Source organism: Gossypium hirsutum, chromosome A11 (assembly GCF_007990345.1).
Source record: "Gossypium hirsutum isolate 1008001.06 chromosome A11, Gossypium_hirsutum_v2.1, whole genome shotgun sequence".
Classification (NCBI taxonomy): domain Eukaryota; kingdom Viridiplantae; phylum Streptophyta; class Magnoliopsida; order Malvales; family Malvaceae; genus Gossypium; species Gossypium hirsutum.
In genome coordinates this window covers 113,493,850-113,517,742 of record NC_053434.1, presented here as the reverse complement: position 1 = coordinate 113,517,742, position 23,893 = coordinate 113,493,850, and the positions used below count along the sequence as shown (strand labels likewise).

At 34.8% G+C, this 23,893-nt stretch overlaps 1 protein-coding gene across 7 annotated transcripts; it reads right to left on the bottom strand.

Moving 5' to 3' along the window:
• Positions 1-764: 764 nt before the first annotated feature.
• Positions 765-23,597, bottom strand: LOC107886374 (nuclear pore complex protein NUP160). Of its 7 annotated transcripts, none has more exons than XM_041079935.1 (27): positions 23,351-23,597; positions 22,632-22,872; positions 22,160-22,533; positions 22,001-22,067; positions 20,857-21,017; positions 18,180-18,265; positions 16,038-16,142; positions 15,819-15,913; positions 14,916-15,036; positions 14,420-14,602; positions 14,136-14,328; positions 13,450-14,021; positions 12,123-12,285; positions 11,709-11,986; positions 11,399-11,586; positions 10,806-10,882; positions 10,370-10,710; positions 9,815-9,886; positions 9,347-9,713; positions 8,554-8,679; positions 5,201-5,309; positions 5,028-5,099; positions 4,788-4,911; positions 3,832-3,939; positions 3,037-3,177; positions 1,278-1,451; positions 765-1,184 (listed from the first exon to the last, which is right to left on the bottom strand). In XM_041079935.1, exons 2-27 carry the CDS (start codon positions 22,802-22,804, stop codon positions 1,143-1,145), a joined length of 4,512 nt encoding a protein of 1,503 aa, XP_040935869.1. In that variant the 5' UTR covers positions 22,805-22,872; positions 23,351-23,597; the 3' UTR covers positions 765-1,142. The 7 variants fall into 7 exon arrangements, with proteins under 7 accessions (XP_040935869.1, XP_040935871.1, XP_040935870.1 ...); XM_041079937.1 differs by having other exon boundaries at positions 9,395-9,713; positions 23,351-23,581; XM_041079936.1 differs by having other exon boundaries at positions 9,815-9,883; positions 23,351-23,581.
• Positions 23,598-23,893: the final 296 nt, after the last annotated feature.

Sequence of the window (23,893 nt, the reverse complement as noted above, 5' to 3'; positions counted from 1 at the left end):
TACAACCCTAAACAATTTTTTAAACAAATTCCAATTTCAATAGCTTACACCGAAAAAAACATAAATTCGTGACAATTCTCAAAAATTTAAACAATTAATAGCATAAAAGCATAACCCCATGCTAGACCCAAGCAAATACAACATATTTGCACTAACAAATTCAAAAAACTATAAACCCAAACTAGAAATATTATTAAACCCTATAACAAATTCGAACCATGCTCTTAAACCCAAAAATAATTCAAATTTAAAATAAATTTATCTATTACAATCGATGGAACACCTATAATTGGTTCTTCTATTAACCATTCTGACAATGTTGAAAATTTGCGCATTAGTTTCCCCATTTCGAATATTTCCAATCCCTCTCCAATGATTCATTAAAAATTTCAATCGTCTCCCTATTAAAACTTGAGAAGAAACTAAGTACACATTAAATAGACATCAAATACATGTGACACCCTAACGATAACGAAAAATAACTTCAAGTGACTGATTTGGTAATTTTCGAATTTGTTAGTGAGTGAAATGTTATTTTAATCAAAGTTTAATTATTGCTGTTGCACTTTTCCCTTGTTTTAATTATAGTTGATTTGTAATTTTTTTTGTAAAACATCTTTTAAAGAGAGGATTATCATCTTTTACAGTACCAGTAAAGTAAAAAAACTCAAATCAAAATTTCCACAGCCTACCACAATAATTCGAAAATGAAAAAATGAATAGGATACATAAGGTATGGAAAAACGAATACATATAAGAAAAGATACATGAACACCACAAATATATAATTTTTTAAACGGGCTTACAAGTTTACAACAAATAAAAATTGCTAAACGATAGGAGGCTTAAGTCACTGTCTTAAGATTACAATTGTCACACTTTTTAGTGCATACAAATTTCTTACTTGTCTGTTCAATACTGGATTTTCTTTAAAAAAAAGCTTGGCGCTAGATTGTATCAGTTGGTTTTCACTAAACATGAACCTAATTGTGAAAGGTAAACACAAAACATGGAAAATTTTGGTAATTTTTCTTTACAGCAACGAGTTTATGGGCTGCAATCAGAACCTTAACCGAGCCAGAGTTTTTCAAGGATTCTGCATGATGATTCGAAATGTTACCTTAGATGTGATGAAAATTTCTTTAGCCTGCGGAAGAAACTGCATCAATTGAATCCACCTTGAGCTGAAAACAAGTGAAATTGTGCCAAATGGTCAGCAGTGAAAAGCCAAAAACAAATATAATCCAAAACAGCCACCGGCCTTCAATAGAACTTACCTGCTTTAGATGATTTAGTAAAGATTTATACAGTAGCCTTTTGAGCTTATCAGATTGGTCAACCATGTGCCCTGATTTGATCAACCCCTCTAGTTGGCACCAAAGCCGCTCTACTGTGTTATATGGGAACCATACTGCAGATGATCTTTTGCGATTAATTATGTCTAGCGGTCTCTGAAAAAAAATTTAACAGGAACACCAATCAGCAAAACCAGCAGTGTACAACTTTCACTGGTAACAGACAAATGAACAGGTTCGTATTTAGAGAACCATACATAAAGCATAAAATGTGGTTCAATAATTTGGGAAAAAATCCTAGTGATTTGACTTTTCATTTGGGCTCCATAATGTTTTTTGGTAAATCTCCAATGTGACATTAGGAGTCGGATGTAGAATCAACTAACATGGTAACAACCAGATTCAGAAGACTTCTGTGATTCATGTTCTTTAAGTGCTCTTTCCCATCAGACAACATAATCAATATTTAGTTGCAAAGTCTTCGTAGAATAGAGAAATGGTATAAAATTAATACAATTTAGAAAATACACTATTAAAATAGAATTTTAGGAACAAATTTGCCCTGATGGACATTAAAACTGGAAAGTAAGAATGAAGAGTGAATATATTATACGTGATAATAGAAAAAAAAATCAGGATCAAAAGCAGAAAGAAAGCATGTGAGGACATGTGAACCCGCTAATAGCAATTGTCGAAAAACAAAGAAGCAACAATTCAGTAATGCATATTGCCTGTGAAATAAATATGTTCACAGGAAAGGGAAGAACTATTTCAAAGTAGGACTAAAGGTTCTCTGAAAATGCCAGACATTCCCCTTCCTTGACTTCCAAAAAAGGAAAAATTGTGTCTTCTGAATCGAACTTGAGCTTTTCTCTATTTGAACTAAGCTCGGGTCAGTTACAACTCTAGCCATCACTTATATAATTTAAAGGGATGATAATTGTAGATACTCTATAGTAAACACACACACACACACACACACAATCCTGTAGTCAGAAAATCAACAAGATGTCCTAGTAACTCTTCGCATGATCTAAACTTGATTAACTTGCATGAATATACTAAGTTACAAAAAATGCAAAACTTTAATATCCTGCCCCCTAAAATAAAACTAAAATTGTATGATAAAAAACAAATAGAAGTTTTTCCATGGTTGCACCTAAAGGCAGATATCTTCCACTCCTTGTTTTTACTAGGAAACAAGTAGAAGCTAAAGCTGCAAAGAACATGGTTGACTAGCAGGAATGTCAGTTGACTATTACCGAACAAGGAACCCACCTCCCCATCCCAATAGGGTGAGGATTTTTATTATTATTGACAAAAAGGGGGGAGGATATTGAGCACACAAGGTCACCATTCCTAACGTACTGACCAAGGTAGTAATGGGAGGAAAGGGGTGCAATTTCCTTGCCCATATATGGCCTTCTGTCATTCCCACTCATTATGACTATGTTTGATAAAATATCAGTTACAAATAGCTGCCTCCTTTCAATTTATTAACCATCAAATAAAGAAAGGCATCCACAATTGATTCATCCTCTTCCCTGTATCTTTTTCCAACCAGAGAGTCTTGATCTAATTTTGTAAGATGATTTGAAGATGCATCTTGCAACTCCAGTGACTTTTGACTACAATGGGCAATGTCAGATATCTAAGTAAAACATGGATTGAAATATCATGGATGTTTCTGACATTAGGAGAGTCACAATATACAAAAGCGCATCAAGGAAAACAGACTTACTGTTGATGCAAACGCTTCTACATACTCAAGAAACAGATTTGTTGCTTCTGTATATCGACCATAATCAACATATAGTCGAAACAAGGATGCTGAACTTGGCTCTGGACCAGTCATTCCCCAAGGCCTTTCCCTCTGATTTTCCTAATCAAACCCGACAGAATGCGATAAGCAAAAGTTTAAGAATAAGCAAACATTAATCCAGACAATATTAAAAACAGTTTGTAGGCAGATCAACTACACTCATTTAAAGAAAGTTATCTTGAAGTCAACTGGTACAAATGGTTGCTGACAGTAAACTTTCAAACTCATTTTGGGGATTTTTCTTTTCATTCCTTTTTTTCCCTACTTGGTCTTTTGTATTTCTCCTACCAGACCATTTATACAATCTCAAGGAAAACAAATAGAAAACGATTATTCCAGGAATATTTGGTTGCTTGGATATGGCTTTCACAAGAATGAATTTACTAGTTTGATGAACTTTCATGTGAAGCAATTATATATCAACTTACAGCCTTGTCCTTTTTCTTTCCTTTTCAACCTGTGTATTATTGTGTTATCTTAATAGACCCAATATAGGCCATGCATACGGTTTTCGCCTGAATATCATATCATACTATCTCGCATCTTAGAAATGATATTTTTTCTTGACAAGAAAATAGATGAATACTGAGAGTCAAAGAACCATAGCAGAGACCACTATACAAAACTAGCAACATGCAACTTCCACCATTCACAGCTTCTTGTATCAAGAGAGCAACTGATTTTGAAGATTCATCTTCTGTGTAGAAGTATTACCTTGAACATTTTAACCAGCCATAAAGGCAATTCAATATGAGGATCAGTACGAAGAAGCGTTTCAGCAACTATTACTGGCAATCTAGAATGAAAGTTTTTGTACTTCTCCTGCAATGCGTAGACATCTCAGATGTGTTAGATGGAAAAAGAGGCTAAGAAAAGGAAAACAGAAAGGGCAACAAGGATAAAATTTTAAGGTTGCTTTTGAGTTCTTTATTCTTTCAATGGTCAGTTCAGAAAACCAGACACAAGTAATTACTACTCCACATCTTTAAACCTTATCACAATTCAAAATTACTCAGGAATCTTACCCCAAGAAAAGGAAATTAGTTGTGACCATTTGCGTGTCGACACCAATTATGACATGAAACACGAATACATAAAACCCATACACATTTAAATGTCATTTGTGTGTCATGTCAAAAGTCGCTAGGACTACTGATAACCAACCTCAACCTCTAGCACATGCACACGCACTAAAAAGAAAAACAATTTAGAAGAATTGTTACATGAGAAACCAGCATCGCTTTTAGCATCATTTTTATCCTGGGTTAAACCATAATGTCTGATGTTAGGCCTCCAATCTGAAAACCATGATGCCAATTTTCCTTTCTTTCATATTATCTTTAATTGAAACTAAGTATGATTTGCTTGTATTCAACGGAAAAAATCAAGAAGTGCATTGCGATAAAAAACAATTAATGTGTTTGAATAACTAAAAACTAAATCTGTACTTTTTGAACAAAAAGCATGATTATATAGAATAATCATGTTAGATTGGGATTGTATTTTATTCATTTCTTTTAGTATGGTTTTACTTTTTAATATATGCAATTGCCTTTTAGCAATATTTTATTAAGGTGACAAAAAGCAAGTAGCAAAAGAAACAAGCAAAATAAGACAAATTTCAGAACTAGACAAGATAAACAATTTAGAAGCAGGCAGAAGATACGAACAAGATAGTGCTCAAGAGTTTCCCAGTGACAATTCGCCTTAGTTTGTTCACTGGTGAGCTCCATACCAGGTGAACCGTGAACAACCACTTCATCATTGGATGAAGTCAATAATAGACTCTGCGATCTAAATTCAATCAAAAAGGTAAAGCCACATTATGTAATGAATATTAATTGCTTCATAGGCAAATCAAAAGAAGGAAAATGTGAAACATATTAAGTGGAAAGGACAACTGATTTTACCTAGTCCGAGATGAGCTAACAGTACTAGGGCAGCACTTCAATGCAATAGCAGAGAAGATCTTTTCCAGTTCCCTGACCAAAAAGAACCACAAAGTAAAGGTCAACAGACATACCAGAAGCACATATTACCACCACGAGAAACAATGAAGCAGCAGAAGGGTAAATATTTCCACCTCTTCAGATCGGAATCCTTCCAGAATTTTAAAATAACGCTGAAGGCCGTGTCATATAAATTAGTTAGGACTAGAAGCTCAACCAGATCTGATGGGGCTCTTCCGATTCCTGGAAAGAAATTAAAAGTTTAAGAAATCATCCAAAAATAAGTGACTATTAAAAGTGCATAATAAAAGGTCCACTCAACAAAACATTGAGATGGAGAATCCAGTTTTTTCACTTTTCTTTCAAACAAAAACCGTTTATTAATATCATAAGCGTAGCACACCATCTGTATACAAGAGCATACACCTAAAATTGAAATAAGAACGAGAAAACAAAACCATCTCAAAACCCAAATTAACGGAGGAAAATATATAATGAACTTCTCAATTTGCATAAAAATATTAAAACAATAATAGCAGCCTTATCCGTTCATACCTTACCAGGCCGTTCTCTACAAACTATACTAAGCTAGATCATCCAAGAACTCCTTTTCTTCAAAAGTGCCTTTCCAAGCATGTAGAAAAGCAACAATTATACGGCGTACCCCGAATCATGCAAGCCAATTTAAATGCAGAGAAACTAGAACCTTTCAAGCTATAAGACGAAAATTTAAATACTGGCCACTAGTGCAAATGTTCTTAGACCAGCAATAACTTGCTCTGCTTTAAAATGATGTACAAAATGTTGTACCTCAAGCTAGTGTCCAAACAACCGAACTGACTTTCATGGCTCTTTTATCTTTCAAAGACTACCCCAAAGAAATCAAACAATTCCACAAACAGAGAACCTCTCAGAATACTAAGCACCTGAACCTCTCATTTTACCCGCACATCTTTACAGAAATATGTCACATCCATAACAGAAACAACAGATATACAAACCACCCATTTGAGTACATTTATTAAACCTTTAAAAGGGAAAAAGCCATAAGGTGAAGCATGTCACAACATTTACATAAGCCTAAAACTACTAAGCCACAAGTTTTGGAGTTGTTCAGATTGGGGGGAAGGGAGGGAAAGAAAAGAGTGAACCCTTTCCCTTGCTCGGAAATCAATAAAAGGAAGGAAAAGGAAGAGTCCTGCCATTTCCCATCAAAAGCCAGAGGGAAGGTGAGGGAAGGAAAAGAGAAAAGGTTATTATATACTGAAATTCTTGCTTTCATGGCAACAAGAACCTTTTTGTGTCTAAAGTTGAATTGTGTTCCTGATTGAAACTTACAATATAAGAACCAAAAGTTATAAGTAAAATAAAAATACATGGGCCATCACATAGTGCACGTAAGGGGGTTCTCAACGTGTAAAAGGAAAAAGCACATAGAAGCTTCAAGTCCATGTATAAGGGATGGAAATGAAAATGGTTTTGCTGGGTTGATGTGGGAAAAGGAGGAAATGTGATGACATAGTGGGACATGTATAGACAACGGGACATGTTATAAAATTTTTCTCTTATACCTTCATGAAATATGTATATTGCATTTATTACTTAAAATGCTGCCAGCAAAGTAAATGTTACATTTGGATTTTATTTTTTGAGATAAAAATATTTTAGCTTTCTAATATATTAAGAACTACACATCATACTGTGTACCAAATATATCTATCGTTTACATTATTATTTTGCTAAGAAGGTATAACTAGAAAATTTTCTCAATCTCCTTTCTTTCCTTTCCTTTCCACTCCATAACCGAACAATTGATTTTGATAATCCTACCAATTTCCTTTTTCTTATTCATTTAAAACTAGGAAAGAAACGAACCCTTCTTTTCCTTTACTCATGTTACTCCAAAAAAGTGAGAAAAAGAACCCAAAAAATAAATGACTTAAAAAATGTACAAAACTAATAAATCAACAGCTAAAAGTAGAAAATTTATTTTTCTTTTAAAATGAAAAGAAAAAATAAAGTAGCTCATGAGATATTCCAACCTGGAAGAATAATTTACTCAAGCAATTTAGCCCATGAATTCTGAACATGAAAGACTAATTTTCTGAAACCGAGTCAAATGAAAATGGAAAACAACTTGTTTGCCCTTAATAGTTTGTATACTGAAACTAGGATAGCATCAAAAGCATAAACTATTCAGCTTTGAATGTCTTATTCAGGAAAGGCACCCTAAATAAGACACTAAAAAAAAATAGAGTCTGATTAGATTTCTGTTTTGACTGTGCCACTTCAGAATACAAGAGTGATTGGAGGGCAAGGGTAAAATATAACAATCTAAAATAATTAAGAAGATTGGTAAAATTACATAAAGAAACACAACATTTCTTAACACAACATTTCTTAGTTCCAAGATTAGAGTTGCTTGACTGCTTGATTGCTTGACCATAACTAAGAAGAAAGAAAACCTCCGCCTCACATTGAGGGTTCCTTAGGAAATCAAACCTAAGATTGATTGCATCACACGTAAAAACAGCAACAATACTAAGAATTCTCGTCATAATCTGTCCACAAAAGAAAGTGTACATGGATAACTATCTAGGCTACTATCAACCCTAATCCTAAAGAACTATTCTAAGTATTCCAAATAGGACTTCAAAGGAAATACTTAAGACTCCAAGAACTAACAATCTTGGCACTCGAAACAAACCCTAAGGGAGCATTTCATTTGGATATTGTTTGATTAACTTTGGTAATACGATTACCCCTATTTAGATTACTTAGGAAATTACAGGTTATGTCAAATTCTCTTGTTTGGTTGAATTGGTTGGAGTTAAACCTATTCAAGGGCTGGGCCAGGCTACCCGTCCAAACCCGAAAACCTGCTCAAAATTTGGGAGGATCAGGGCAAAAATATTAGGACTGAAAAATGGGATTGGGCAAGAAAACTAGGCCCATTTAAAAAATGAGCCAAGTTCAAGCTCAAACATTCAAGGCCTAAGCCCGACCCTACCCATTTTTTCTAATATAACACATAAAATTAAATCTATAATAATATATAATACTATGATGTAAATATTAAAAAAAGGTTAAGTTGCCTATATATAAATTTTTAATAAATGAAAAAATATATAAAATTATTAAATGATAAATTAAAAATAATATAATTTTTTTTCAAAAAAGATTTAAAAAAGTATGAACAGGCTAAAATGAGCTTGGGTTAGCCATCTACAAATATAGAAAAGCTTGGGCAAAATTTTAAACTTGGCTTGAGTAAGCATAAAGTGTGTTAATATCATGTTTAAAGCAAAACCAAACCCGGCCAAGCCAATGAACAGCTCTCGCTGGAGTGCAATCTTACTTATTTACACCTATATCTTGATTATTTACAGAGTTGGTAGTCGACAACAACCATAAAATGATAATTAAACGTCACAAGCATTAGTAAATGAAGTACCCTCAGAAAAAGAAAAGGTTGAAAGAAAATTACCAGAATATGTCCACTTTACATTTGCCAGTGAAAGCTGATATTCTGCTGATGTTAGTACAATCTCATATTCAAGTTTCTCAATATCAATGCAAAATTGCAGCCTCTGAGATTGTACATCATTAACAGCTGCAGCAGAAAGAAGGAGATATTAATAAGGTCAGCATTGTCAAGACCACAAAGCGCACTCCAGGTGCTAGGCGCAAAAAAAGCACTAGCCTGACTGAAGTGAAGCGTATAATATATAAAGCTTAAAATATATAGTGAACTCTAAAGTATGCTCTAGTTTTATCTACAGAACATGCAATGTTTTATTGATAAATAGGCATGATTTCCTCATAGTCAATGTCTGTTGCTGAATGCTCAAATATGGAGAAGTACATGGTTTGACATGATCCCTTTCATACTACTAAAGTTATATGAAATGAGAAATATGAAAAATAAAAGAAATTAAAGGGAAATTCAATCAGGTGGGAATTTTTTATGCCTAGCGCGATACAAAAAAGCACACCAAGGCACACACCCATGTGCCTAATCAAAAGGGCCTCGCTTGGAAGTGTCTGAGGCAATTTTGTTGAATAATACTAAGGCACAAGGCACACGCCTTGACAACACTGAATAAGGTCATGCACAGATTTGAAACTGATTGGAGAACTGAGCACATACATAGACATAATCAAACTATCGAATAGGTTCATTTTTCCTACAATGATAAGATTAAAAGCATGCTTCTTCTGATGACAACAAAATGAGAATATCACAGAATAATAAAGCTCTTTGTAGATGTAATAATTACACTGTAATATCACAGAATAATAAAGCTCTTTGTAGATGTAATAATTACACTGTTCTTTCACTGTTGTTTTAGCCTTTTTATGTGGGTAATGCTCATTCCGAAGAGAATATCCCTCAGGCAGGGGATCAATCCAAACATAAGCAGGATGGACAAGCTGCAGGGCATTAACAGCAGCAGAGAGTGCATTCAGCCTCTCCTGCAGTGTAATTGACATATGCTGCTGATCTTTCTGAACTGTATCAGTTCGTAATCGAGCAGAATATAGATACATGTAACTAGCTGCCTTTCGCCAATTATGCCTGTGAATTTCAAATGCATAAAGCAATTTGTATGGATTTGGCTTTGCCAAGATATCCGTACGCTCCGCCTACAAATTACAGCATAAAAGGATGCCTAAGAGATCAGTCTGCAAGAAAATAAAATCAAGAAGCAGCCATAAAGATCACATCTCCTAGAAAGTATTCATACCTTCCATGCAAGTTCTCGCTCAACCTTGTCTGCTAAACCAATTAAGGGCAATTGACCATTGCAGAGTATCTGCTACGAGAAAGGAGAACAAGTTCCCAATAAGTAACATGTCAACCGATTTATTACCCACAGGCACAGACTATAAATGACCAAAATAAATAATACAGCAAGCACTGCAAGAATAAGTACGGTAAATGAAGACGCCGATCTGTGATGCAGAGCAAGCAAAATGGTAAAAACACCAAGAAGGAAAGTTGCAATTCCCTACAGAAATTTACGTCCTTTACAGCTGATAACTATCATGAATCCTTTCCTTAATTTCTATTTTGCTTCAACACCTTTATTTTCAAACAAAAAGAAATGTCAATTCTTGCTTTACTAAATTCTTTTATGATTTTTGTTCTTAGGATGCTGTCAATGGCATCGAAACTACTCATCAAGCATTGTGCTTTACTTGAACTTGTAAGTAACCACATGCAAGCCATGACAAAATATGCATGACACTGAACCGAGGCAGAATAACTGGAACAAACAAAAAGTGGGATATAAAAGAACCTTTATTGCTCCACATTCATAAAGAACAATAACAAAGCGCCTTAAGCAGATGTACTTGCTCTCTTCATCTGGATTTGAAATTATTGCACAGTATGCATCATTCAGAAGATTAAGATCTAAAGTAAACTTGAAAACATTTGCCCAAAGACGTCCTTTGATGGTAGTAGTGGATTCATTAGATGAATCTCTCTCAAAGCCATCACCTCCAAGGCCAAGATCATCAACTTGCTCCAGTGCAGCAAGAGCAAATTGGCAAGCACCCTCGCTAATGTTATATTGCTCAAATAACTGCATTACCCATTGATAGTAATGAAGCTTCCATGCAGCAGATACATGACCATCTGACCCAGAAAATTTTAAAATCATCTATTTGCTCAAGAAATTAAATTGTCCAGCTTTTTTCTAGGAAATAACAATATTCTTCAGATGAACTTACTAAAACCAAGATATGGCAACCCTGCTTCATCAGACAAACTCTGCAAGGCCTGTGAAGCTCCTTCTCCTGATGCAGCTCTGCATAGAACAAAGCAGTGCCAACTCAGTTGAGACATAAATAAAATGACCAAGTCTTATCGAATGTGGAATAGCCTGTAAAAGACAATTTTGAATACTCAAAGCAAATCCAATCAGGCTCCAACTCCTGTTTACATTATAAATATTCATTAATGATAGGACTTATTTTAGAGATAAGAAAGACTTGTATTGCACTGCATTACTTTCATACGAGAAATTTACTTATAATATAATAGAAATTAATTTAAAAGGATGAAAGGTATAACTTATCATCACCCTTGGGTAACGGTGCGATATTTATATCAATTGCTTTAGTTGATAAAATTTTCAATTCTAAGAATATTGAAATACTTGTAAGTTAATATTATAGAATTTCAACTGTTTATACTTCAAGGTTAAAAAGTATAGGAAGTTAAAATATTTATAAAATGGAATTAAGAGGAAAGTAGGTTCAAAATCAGAAAGATGAAGTAGCAGAAAAATGGAGAACCAGGATATGACTAAATTACTAATTACCTGAAGAAACAGCTAACAGCTTCACTGACTTTCCTTCCTTTCAGAACTCCATGTAACCCACGCTGAGTTTGAGCAACAAGACAGCATCCAAGGAGATGTTGAAGTAAGCACCAATCACCACTAGTATCTTGAATACTTCTGAATATCCTCTCCCTTCTTGCATTGGCCTCAAAAATAGCAAGCAGGTACTTTGACAGGGTAAAAATTTTGGCCCCCCAAAAAACAAGGCAGGATATGAATTTTAGATAAACTCTCAGATACTATATATTTTAATGTAAAAAGTCACAATCGTGAGAAATGAATGACAAACCTCAACAGCATCATATTGGCCATTCCTAAGAAGGACAATTGCTAATTCAGTTGAGCGCCTCAAGAAGGAAGAAGAAACTTCCCCAGTATTTCCCCATACTATCCAGCTAGCAAACTTCTGCACTGAAGTAATAATTTCATGTGGATTAAGGAGGCATCCCAAAGAAAGATGTCTCTCATACCCAGAGGAACTTTGATTATGTAGTAGAAGTAAAGAGGCTAATGTGAAATCACATTTCCCAAGTTTCTCCCTCCATGATCTTTTATTGATCTTATTATCTGAAACATTGACAAGAACAGAAACCAATCAAGTCAACCAGTAAGTAATACAAATTCCTCTCTCCATACCATAGTATGTAACAGTGATGGTTTCCGATTAGCTAAAGCAAATAAGCAGAAACCATAAGAAACTTACCAATCTGCAGCAATGAAAGTTGAGAACTGAAATCTTCAATTGGAGGTGATTCTGATGGTGTTGTGCAGAAAACCAGAATGATAAGCCACTCAGAAATAATTTCTTCAATCATCGGAACCAAGTCAACTTGTATTCTAGTTATGTCATCATGCACCATGTTAATCTGTATATTGCTTCCAAAAGTCAGACTTGCTAGTGGTAAGTTCCTCTTAAAGGGAGTCTAAACTATCAAGAGTACACAATGTTAACATATAAATATATAATCTACTAGTAACTGTTAAGAAAGGAGACAGTTCAAAACAAGAATGATATCTTCATAGAAATACTGTACTCAAATCTCACGAATGCTTGTGCTTACTGTCCTCTCAAAAGTTGACTGAAGTCAAAACTAGGAAGCATATACAATGTCCTTTTTAATAAGTTTTATTCACCGCTATCAGTAAAAACCACCAAATTTTGGTATCAAGAAAGGCTTGACCTATATACTATTATTCTTTTCCTTGTCCTACCTGAATGACGCACAAGATGATAAAAGTTGTATTAAATAGTAATGGAAGGAAAAGTAATGGAAGAGACCCGACCATTTTGAGTATCAAAATTTAGTATCAAGAAAGGCTTTATCATTTATCTTGGACCCAGATAGCCGAAGGCCCATAAGCCACTATTCTTAAGATTTAACTTCAAGAACCCTACAATTTTTTCCATAACTTGTCCCCCTTTGTGCATCACCTTTCTCGTTCTGCAATTTTCATCCACTACAACATCTTTCCACAGCTGCAATTTACTCTCACTTTCCAGCAACCCCTCATTCCACTAGTCCTTCTTATTCTCCCCCCTCTTTCCTTGTATGTCTTCCCACTATTATCTTCTTTCTTTTTGAATTTGCAATATCAGTCTTCTCTGTGTTATCTTTTTCTCACTCTTTTTAGATTTCCAGCATATAGGCTGCCCAATGCAAGTGCAATTTGGGAAAACACTAATAAAACTAATACCAAACAAACCTCAGCTACCAAGTTGGTGGCATTGTTTACCTGCGTCAGGCCCAGATCCCATATCATGTCCATGTCCAGGATCGTGTCATTTGACACAGTACTGAGCAACATAGGTCAATATAAACTTTAACATGATCACATATAACCATGTCACGACTCAAAATTCCCCTAATACCAGATTTTCCCCTTCAAAAGATGCATAATTTGGTAAATTCCCTTCGCTATGGAACTATGACCAAGTCTGACACAAACATAGAAAAGCATGGACATGTATCCAATTTATTTTCTTTCATGACAAATTAATAGAGAATCAAGCATCACAAGGAATAACTCACCTGCCCACCAATGCTCATCAGATAGCTTACAAAAAGAAGGATGTCCAATGCATACTCAAACATCACCTTTGCAATCTGGCAGGAAGCCTGAACCAAGATGGAATTGTTGAGACAAGATAATGTTTCAGCACCTGAATTCTGTGTAAATTTTTTAGGGACAAGAAATTGTAGATAACTCTCTATGACATCCAAGATTTTTCTCCATGAGGCAGCTTTTTTGCAAAGATCATGAAGAGATAAAAGCATGTCAACAGAGAATTTTCTTAGATTTTTATGATCTCTCTGTTCCCTCTCCAAAGCAACATCAGATCCAAGACCAGACAAATAGCCTGCTCTTGTTGATGGACCATATCCAGCTCCTAAAATCTTCAGCAAGCGAGGAATAATCTCTTCAGATGAGATACTCTGTCTTCCAACAAATGATTCATAAAAGATAAAAGAAGCAGTTTTTCCCAACTGTTGGCTGATGTTTACGACACATCTGAGAACTTCAAAAAGAATCTCGCGATCAGAGTTGTCATTAAATAAATCCAATCCAAAGCTAGCAAGATCACCAAGATCTTCTGACAGCCCTAGCAGAATACAAAAGCAAGAGAGTATGTATTTAAACAGTTAAAATAAGTCGATACGGTGTATAAACCCAGTTCAATACTGTATTTCACAAAAAGCAAGGATCTCCATCATACCATCAGTAAGCAGCTCAGTATTTTCCAAACTACGGAACAAAGAGACAGAATGTGTTCTGATTAGACCAACAGCACCTGAGGTGGACTGTAAAATCAATGCATACGGAGCATTCTTTTTACACCAGTATTGAAAATAGCGACAAAAAAAATTTTTCCACCCTTGAAATATAGATATAGGACTTTCAGCCATACTCTGACAAAAAATGTCAAAAGTTAGATCAGCTATCCAAAGAACATAAAAGTTGCCAGAGGAACAACAACTAAAACAATGAAGCAAAGAAAACCTCATGTTCAACAAGTGAAAGAATCTCCTTTTTGAGTCCATCCACAGTTAATGACTGAAATTCATTATCAGTCCAGTGCTTGCTGTAATCTAGAAAAGTTGAACGAAGAACTTTATTATGGTAAACCCCAGGATGAAGAATCCTGCGCAAGAAAATAGAAGATACAAATGGCACAATCTGATCCTGCAAAAGGTTGAAAGGATGTAATAAGCAACATACCTCTCACAAACATTTCTATTCAGTACAAAGACAAGTAAATAAAAAATGAAAATCACACCATGCACAGCAAAGAACTGAAAGGAGAAGTAGAACAAATGCATGGTTGATTTTCTTCTATTTTCACTATAAAAGGGGCTAAAGTAAGAAGCTATGTCCTAGATTCAGAAGCTGTGGACAAACTTTGAATGAGACAAATACTATGCACTTGACAGTCAAAGAACATAAATACAAAAAAAAAATCCATAGAAGTATAAGAAAGAAACATTGATGAGAGAACCTTTCCAGATGACAAAATTGAACTAATTATTGATATAAGATCATCTGAAGTGTGTTCTGAACTTTGAAACAGCTGGTCTGCAATAAATTCTTCTTGTAAAGCATAGCAGTGTGCTTCTTCCCTAGAAGAAAGGTTTCAGACAAAAATTAGGAACCATAAAATTGCTAAGCAAAATCACTACAGCACCAATATGTGTTTGTTTTAGACTTGCCAACTCTGTCCCAAACCCGAAAGCCCAACACAACTTGATTTGACCATAGAAAATCAACAACTCGAACCTGCCCACCAGACCTTAAAACAATCCAAACAAAAAAAATGACCCAAGCCCAAAATAACCTGAACCCGATATGACCCGAACAAGTAACCCAAAATTACATGAACCCAAGATACCTGACTTGAAAATCCCAATTAAATTGAGCCCAATATGACCCAAACAAGTAATCCGAAAAGACATGAACCCAAGACACCAGACTCGAAAAAACCAATTGACAAACCCAAATGATCTGAACACGAAACTAACTCAAATCCAAAATAACCTGAACTTGAAATGACTTGTACTTGAAATAAGCCAAAAAATTTATAACCCAAATTGACCTAGATTAGATTAACCCAGCCCAAAACCAACCTGACCCGCCCAATTAACAATTCTAGATTGTTTGTATGTATTTTATCCCTATCCACGACAATAAGTTCTTAAGCTAAATGTATAAAAAAAGACACAGACCACCAATTATGAAAGTAGGGGACACATATAACAACCATATCCTAGAATTCAATATGCTTCACCACATTATAGCCACACTATGTCTAACCAGGTCTGCTACAAAATCATACAGCACAATAATTATGGTAAAACCATGCAATAGTAAAGAGCTTTCGTTGGTTAGGCATGTTAAATCTCACATATTACTACTATTGAAAAGGTGGTGATACGCCAATCCATTATCCTTTAATATCCAGATCTTGTCTGACGTAAGTTTGACATCAATGCATCCCCCCTGACAAAATTGAAACATGAGATATCCAGAAAAGTATTTAACATGTCAATTTTAAGCGAATGTTTACCAAAAACAGAAAAAGAGAGGGAGATCTGGAGCAACAAATGGAAAACCAGTTTGTTACCTCATCCACAGGAAAATTTTTTACTGAAGAGTCTACAGACAAGGAGATCCTGTCCCCCGTAGAACAGCAGAGACTATAAACATAAATCACCTCCATGCTAACTTCCTTAAAAGTAAACCAAGAAATCAATCAATATTGAAGCAAAAGGTAGAACAAGTTACTGGCACTATTTTATGCGAACAGTATTAACAATATAAAATTAGAAACTTAGGCTCCATTTGTTTTGGGAAAATATTTTCCACATTTTAATTGGAGAACAAGCCAAATGAGCATGCATCAATAGCAAATACATAGGAGAACACAACAAATAATATTCTCAATCAATTTTTCTAAATTCCAAATAACTAAATAAAATAACAACACCACCACCAAAAGATCTAACACTTATCTGAAACTAATTGGAATAGAATTCTTAAAATCCATTTAACTTAAGGCGAACATCCTACTCAAAGAAGCCAATGGCCATAACAAGTACCTAGCCCTTTAGATTAATCTATAAGAAAACCAATGGACCACAATCCCCAAAAATGATCATTTCACTGCCGTTGGATCTTATAATTCACTTGCGTTTCATTTCTTTTGTCAAGCTCCATCACCAGCCACTCCATCATCATCTGAACATCTATTAGCTTCTCACTCAAAACTATCACCTATCGTATTTTTATCGCAGTCAGTAGTCCCGCAGCATGTATTTTTTATTATTTTCTAGGATGATAAGGATGAACTATAATGACCCATAGCAACCATCTTTCTAGTTTAAAACATTTGCATGTCCTACTTCGTGAGTTTTTGGTTCTCAATGTTCTTCAATGAACTAAGAAAGAACAGTACCCAGGTAAATTTTTGTCAAGTGTTTATGCAAATGATATTGTCATAACAGGTGATGGGTGTTGGAATACAAGAGTTGAAGTAGTTCTTGCGAAGTAAACTCCAAACAAAGGAATTGGGACAACTCAAACATTTCTTGGAAATCAAGGCAGCTCAATCCCGTTTAGCATACCTTTTGAATAAACAAACTATGCATAACAGAATTCAAGGATCCAAAGCAATGGATCCAACAAACATGTAGTTGATAAAGTTGATATTTGATCCAAGGCAATTTCACAAATTAGTTCAGAAGTTAAACTATTAGATAGTTACTTGGACAGACATTTCTTTTGCACTCAGTGAAGTTAGTTAGTTTCTTGATTCTCCACTAACTAATGATATGAATGCACTAATACGAATTTTGAGGCTTCTCAAGTGAGCTTTAGGATGTCATACAATCAATGAGAATTACAGCTAAACTAGTCTTAGGATTATCTTGATGCAGATTGGGATGGAATCCTTATGACAGGTCATTGATAAAGATTTATTTTATATTAGATGGTTGATATTCAGGATAAGGCCACTCTAGTTAAGGTAAAGGATCATTTACCATCTATCTTTGAACAAATGCAAACTTACCAGTTACCACTATACTTTTTTATTTAATTCAAAATGGCCAAAAGTTAACAATAAAATATTCGGTAGAAGAATTCCTTATTTCCAATCATGATGTTATTTTACCCATTTACTTCAACCATTTCTGGACAAAACTAAAAAGTACATTACAATATTGCATCCTTCAAATATAAGCAGTAAATTTTATCTATCATCTTATATTTAGTGGTAACTTTTGACCTTATCCATGAAAATTTAGTGTCTTGTAACAGTAATACACATACTACAACCAAAAGCTAAAGCCCTGACCAGAATCAGAGGGTAAACGCATGGCCCATAGTCATACTAGTTGCCAATTGATTTGGGTGGAAAATAAGAGAGTTTTATTTGCGGCCTAGTGACCTCAAAAGTCACAACTGAGTAACCATAAACATTGCTTCCAAATCCAATTTTTCATGAATAAACCAAGCATGATGATTTGTGCCATAATTAGAAAAAAGGTCTTTCAAAAAATGAGATTCAAACAAGCTAAGAGAGATCCATAGATCAGTTTTCAGATGTTTACTAAGTTTCTAGGAGGTTCAAGAGTGACTAATATCTTTAACAAGTTATAAATATGTGATTGTGCACTTCAACAATTAAGTAGGGGAGAGAGAAATGCGATAGCATATTTGCTTAGAAATAAATCTGGACAACTAGAGTTAATTCAGAAATACATACCAACGTACTCTTATACAAGATGGCCAAAGGAAAAATGCTTGAATCACTATTAAATTCACCCAACCATAACCTAGTGGATGTAGCTCCTGCAATTACAAGATACAAAAAAACATGGGAAATGTACTTTAGACAAGAAAAAGCTCATAAATATTACAGAATGTCCACAGTGTAATTTTAGGCTGCCAAGAACATCCTTTAGAAGTGGATGTTGGAGAGATCGTGTTTCAGAACAACCTTGGTTATTCCTTCAGATAGTGGCAATTTTTTTTAATTACAAGTAACCCAAAAGCTCCAATTAAATTTAGAAGAATAACCAAACAAAAGGCGCAAAATAGAACTCCAATCTATATATAAACTACAATGGAAATGAAGTGAAAAATGCATGAGTAAAACAAATAAGCCATATCTTTAAATTTTAAGGTTTTGAAAATTTCTAGATAATGACTATTAAGGATAAAACCATAATGCAGCTACAATAGATGACATTGGAAGACCATCAATAATCAAACACATCTGGATCATTAGAAGAATTAAAAGGCTAGTTGTTCCTAAAATATCAACTACAATTATATAAAAGGAAATTTCCTAAATAATGCTATTTACAACTATGTCTACAGCATACGCAACTATTGATGATGATATGTAGCCTCTGCTATAACTTCAAACTTTAGTGAACAACTACAATGCTCATTCTAAACCATAAAGCACAAGCTAAAACTCTAAAGCTTGTCTCCACTTCCATTTGACAAATGACTAGTGTTATAAAAGGCATTAGGCACAGTAAGCGATAGGAGCCTTACACCATCCAAGGATATGATGAGCAAAAAAGTACTCACCCAAGTGAGGTACAGTGCAATTTTCTAAAGATAATAAATATATGCATGAAAAAATAAAGGAAAACCATCTATTAAAATATAAATAATAAATTGAAAGATATGGTTTTGTTAATAAACAATAAAGACCTCACGGAAATAGATAGTCTAATGTTGTTCCAAAGGTTAAGAACTATCACAACTATTGTCATCAAACAAATTTCCAAGATTTCCCTACTTCTGCCTTCATTGTGCATCAACTCTTTTGATTTATTATTCCTATTAGTAGAGCTACAACTGTCCTTATTAACAATCAAAGATAGCTAACACAAGAAATTAAAAACTAGGGGAACCAAAGAACACTTAATTACGCACACTGAAAGAGTGCTTCACCTAGGCGCATAGCTTAGCAACATTGTAACCACCACAGTTGCAAAATAACTAATATTTCAAGCATAGTTACCATCTATTTATTTATCACTGGCACGAAATGGTTCAGAAACCTGTCAAACTAATCCTCTAAATCAAGGAACCCAACCCTTGCTAGCTTTACCAATAATGTCACATCATTATAATTAATATTGCACCATAAAAAATCTTTGCATTGTTCACTGACCAACAGATGAATAGCAATAGACATGTATACCATAGTTAGAGAATCATACTCTAGGAAATTTAAAGGTTTAAGTCACATGTTCTTTAATGAATTAAAACCTTTAGGCCCAAGGGTAAGCACCCTTGAGGGTTAAGAGGTCATCCATACAATAATTAAAAGTCAAGTACTATTCTTGGTGCTCATGACTACTTTGGTCATTTCCCATTTCCCAGTTTTGGCCTCAATTTCAGTCTATTGGATCTTATTATGCTTTTAAGATAAGTAGTTTCATGCAGTGTACGTAGTAAAACAATTACATTAATTTACATTCAATTGGCTGGTTTTCTAGAAGCTAACCAGCACTACATACTCAATTGAACTAAATATAATCTGACAAAATCTTCAACTTACAAAGGTAAGTTCATTTTAACAAATTTAATCCTATATTACCAAAATTTAGAACAATCCTCCACAAGTATTGAGCCCCAATGTCATTTCATATATCCTATTCACAGTGAAGTGCTCAATACATTCCATAGGTCAAGTGGAAGAGAAGGAAATTGATCGTAAAGATTCTCCCACTAGTTAATTTGGAATCTAAAGTGACTCCCAAGGCCTGGCAAGGTTATATATATACAAACTAAAAATCTTTGGTCATGCACCCCCTATTCTTAGGCTTGTATGGTTTCTAATTATTGCCACTCAGCAGATTTCACCAATAAAACATTTCATTAAGATGGTCTATTTCCATTAAATACCTTTTTCAAACAACCACCCATCAAGAAGGTTTAACTTGGCATTGCCAACAGAAAATTGAAAAAATAAGACCTAAGGCAAGCAACAAAATTTTAAGCACATACTCTCACCAGAGTACATTAAAGGCATATAAATGTTGAACTCTTTCTTCAAAGGTCATTTCATATGATACTGAATAAATCTGATTTTTGGCACATGTAAATATCAAATATAGGGTGTTTAACAATCAAAAAACGATCCCACTATGGTGGAAACTACACTGGTTTTCACCAATTAATAGATGAAAACTACAATGAATTAATAGATCAAGAGAAATATTCCTGCTGCTCCCCCTCACAAAAGGCTTCCAGTCAGCATTATGTTTTATTACAAAGGTTAAAGGAAAGCCATTCTCATTGCAAGGAGGAGAACCTATTGTTTGAGAAGCTATAAAACAGGAACATTTAGAAAAGGGACATAATGAAAGTTAGGACATAGTTACAGAAGAATGGTGAAGTCAAGTGGTAGAGGTCACCTTCAAGTGATGTTGGCACAGTCATTGCATGACTTAATATTTTGTTGCGAGATAAAAGATCCCATGCTCTTAAAATCCCATCATGATGAAGCACAAATACAACTTTTTTCCCAAGAATCTCTTTTACTATTAAATCCTGCACAGCCCCAACACCCCTCCCCCTGCATGACAGATTAGCAAAATTGACCTATTTTAGAAGAGAAAACAATGATTGTGACACAGATATAATCAAATCAAGCATAAAATTCAAAACATAAGTTTTAACTTTTCCAGCTATGTTGGATTATGGGTTAGGTCAAATCGTGTCAAATCCATTTATCTATACACACTCGCATGTATCTAACTCCTGGTTAGAGTTTAGTAAGAAACCTATTCCTAACAGGACTATCATCCGCACTATATTGAATACTAATACCAGTGAAAATTAACTTACTGAGAATATCAATTAGAAGAAAAAGTTCTCACTCCAAAACTGTCTCCAACACAATCCTTGGGCATTCACCAAGATCCTAAGACTTGTGGTATAGAAGTTAGTAGACAACTCTAGTAGCTACCACCACGAATGAGATGGAACAAGAACCAATACGAAAGTTGATTCAGAAGAAGTTTTTTGGAGGTACAGCGAGTAAACCATTTATAACTATAGCAGGTAAACGGTAAAACACTAGACCTATTCATCTTGTCCAACCATAATTTTAAGCTTTTCAGACAACATGCAAACGAACACTACATAAGCCAAATCACACTTGATAAAGAAAATTAATGCTAATTAGGATGATAGAAAAAAGTGAAGGAAAATGAACAAGAAAACAAGACGGAAACAGTATTTTAAAAGAAAAAACTGGAATCCTTTTCCTTTAATTAGTCTATTAGTTTATCCTCTCATTTTCCCTTCACACACAAACAAGATTGGAAAATGTTTTCTCCCATATATTATACTTTCAATTCTTTCACATTTAATACATTTCAATGTCTTCACATTTTTCCCATGATTTAAAATTTCAAAGACAGCCTTAAAGCACATTTTGATGATTCATACTGAATTTTTGCCAAATATAGATCATTAAAACAGGCAAGTATAGTAAACATACATTTTTGCACAATGGACATATATATATATTACTCAAAGTAGAAAAAAAGATACCTTGACATGAAACCCCACAAGCGACCTAGGCTAACCCCTGAATCATCACGCAGTTCAGATACAAAACCTAAATTGGGAAAGTTAAGAGTCAGAAAGTTTTACATGCGATAACAACCATAACATAACAAAATAAGAATGAGCTGTAAAAAGAATAGATACCAGGAGCAGTTTGGTGAAGCGAGCCAAGTTGGAAGCAAGTAACAGATCCATCATTTCTCCCAAGCAAAAGGCATCCATGGTTTGCTGCCATACAAGTAATTGGCTCATTACAATTAGAATAAGCACGCACATCAAGCTCTATAAGTTCGTCCCTGGAGAAAATGGAAGTCAAGTCCTTGGAAAGTTTAATGAAGTAAGCAATCCCGGAGATAGTTACGGTATAAAGCAAGTAGTGTGACTTGGTTGGAAAGGCGCTAACAAGAGCGAAAGCCGAGAGTGGGTGAGAGAAACTAAGGCGGAGCCCAGTGTTGTGAGGGAATTCCTGAGAGAGCTTGAAGATTTCCAGAACATTCGATTGAGCCATATGGATTCGGCTGATGATTGCAAAAATTATATGAATAAGAATTTATCAAAAGAGAAAGAAACCATAAAGGTTACGTTAATGAACTAATGTAGAGAAGAAAACACTTACCAAATGAGATAGAAAGAATCATCTCCATGAATGTAAGTGGCGGAGGCAGAATCCGCCGTGGGAGGAGCGAACCCACCATTGTCAATGTGGTTGATGGACGAAGGAATCGTGAGGTCAATCCATTTTATGGAGTCACTACCAATGACAGGAACCTCAGTCCCTGCCACCATCATCCTGAAATGTCAATGTCTTCAATATTTAGTCAAAACCTCCGCTGTGCCCACTCAATGTCCAGTGTTCACTGTAGTAGAATACCAGGGTTTTAGTTTCAACTTCTAAACTACGCTACCCAGTCCTGACTCAGTAGGGGTGATCAATCAGCCAGTTCGGTGCAGAAAACCGAAAACTGGCTTAACCGGCTTCCCCATTTTATGGAACTGTAACCAAACAGACTGGGGGAGAACCGAAAAACGGTTCAGTCGGCCAACCAACCGAACGAGATTATTTTCCTTAATTTTTTTTTTCAAACATGATAAAATAATGATAGCAAAAGATGATCAGCATTATCAAAAAAAAAAGTTATGAACGATCAATATACTAAAAATACTCAATGAAGAGAAGAAGAATGCAATAGTTTCTGCTTATAAGTTATAACCAATCAATATACCAACAGGGAAATATACACTATGTATTCATACTAAAAATACTGTAACACAAAGAAAACCTCCACAGATCTCAGCAAACATGATTAGAAAGAACAAATAAACCCTAGAAATCACCTTATAACCGAGAATTGAATGACTGAGAGAGGCGTCCGTTAACTGGCTGACCAGTGCAAAAACGAAAGGGCCCTTACTCCGACCGAAAACCGACGGAAAAAGATGAGGAGAAGAGGTCGACGGCCGACCGGCAACTATGACGAGGCAGAGTGAGGAGCGGAGAGGCCGACGGACGTAACTGCTGCAGCAGGGGTTTTGTTTTGGGGTTTTAGTTTTACATTTTTTGGGTCAGTACTATTTAGTAAATAGATTTCTTTTTTAATTATTTTTCTTTTTTTTAATTTATGATTTTGGGTTGGCCCACGGCCGGTTGGGGGTAAATGGGTTATGAGATATTGGGTTTGGGTTTAAGATATATGTTAAGTGGGTTAATTTTTAATTTAAACGATTTTGAAATTCAAAATTGAAATTAATGCAACATCATCGATTTAACCGATATCAGAAATCAAAGTTAAATTGGAACCATCTAAAGCGGGACGATTCGATCAGTTTAAGCGATTTCGCCCGAGTTCTGCACAATCCTGGATCGAAGTTATCTTTAAT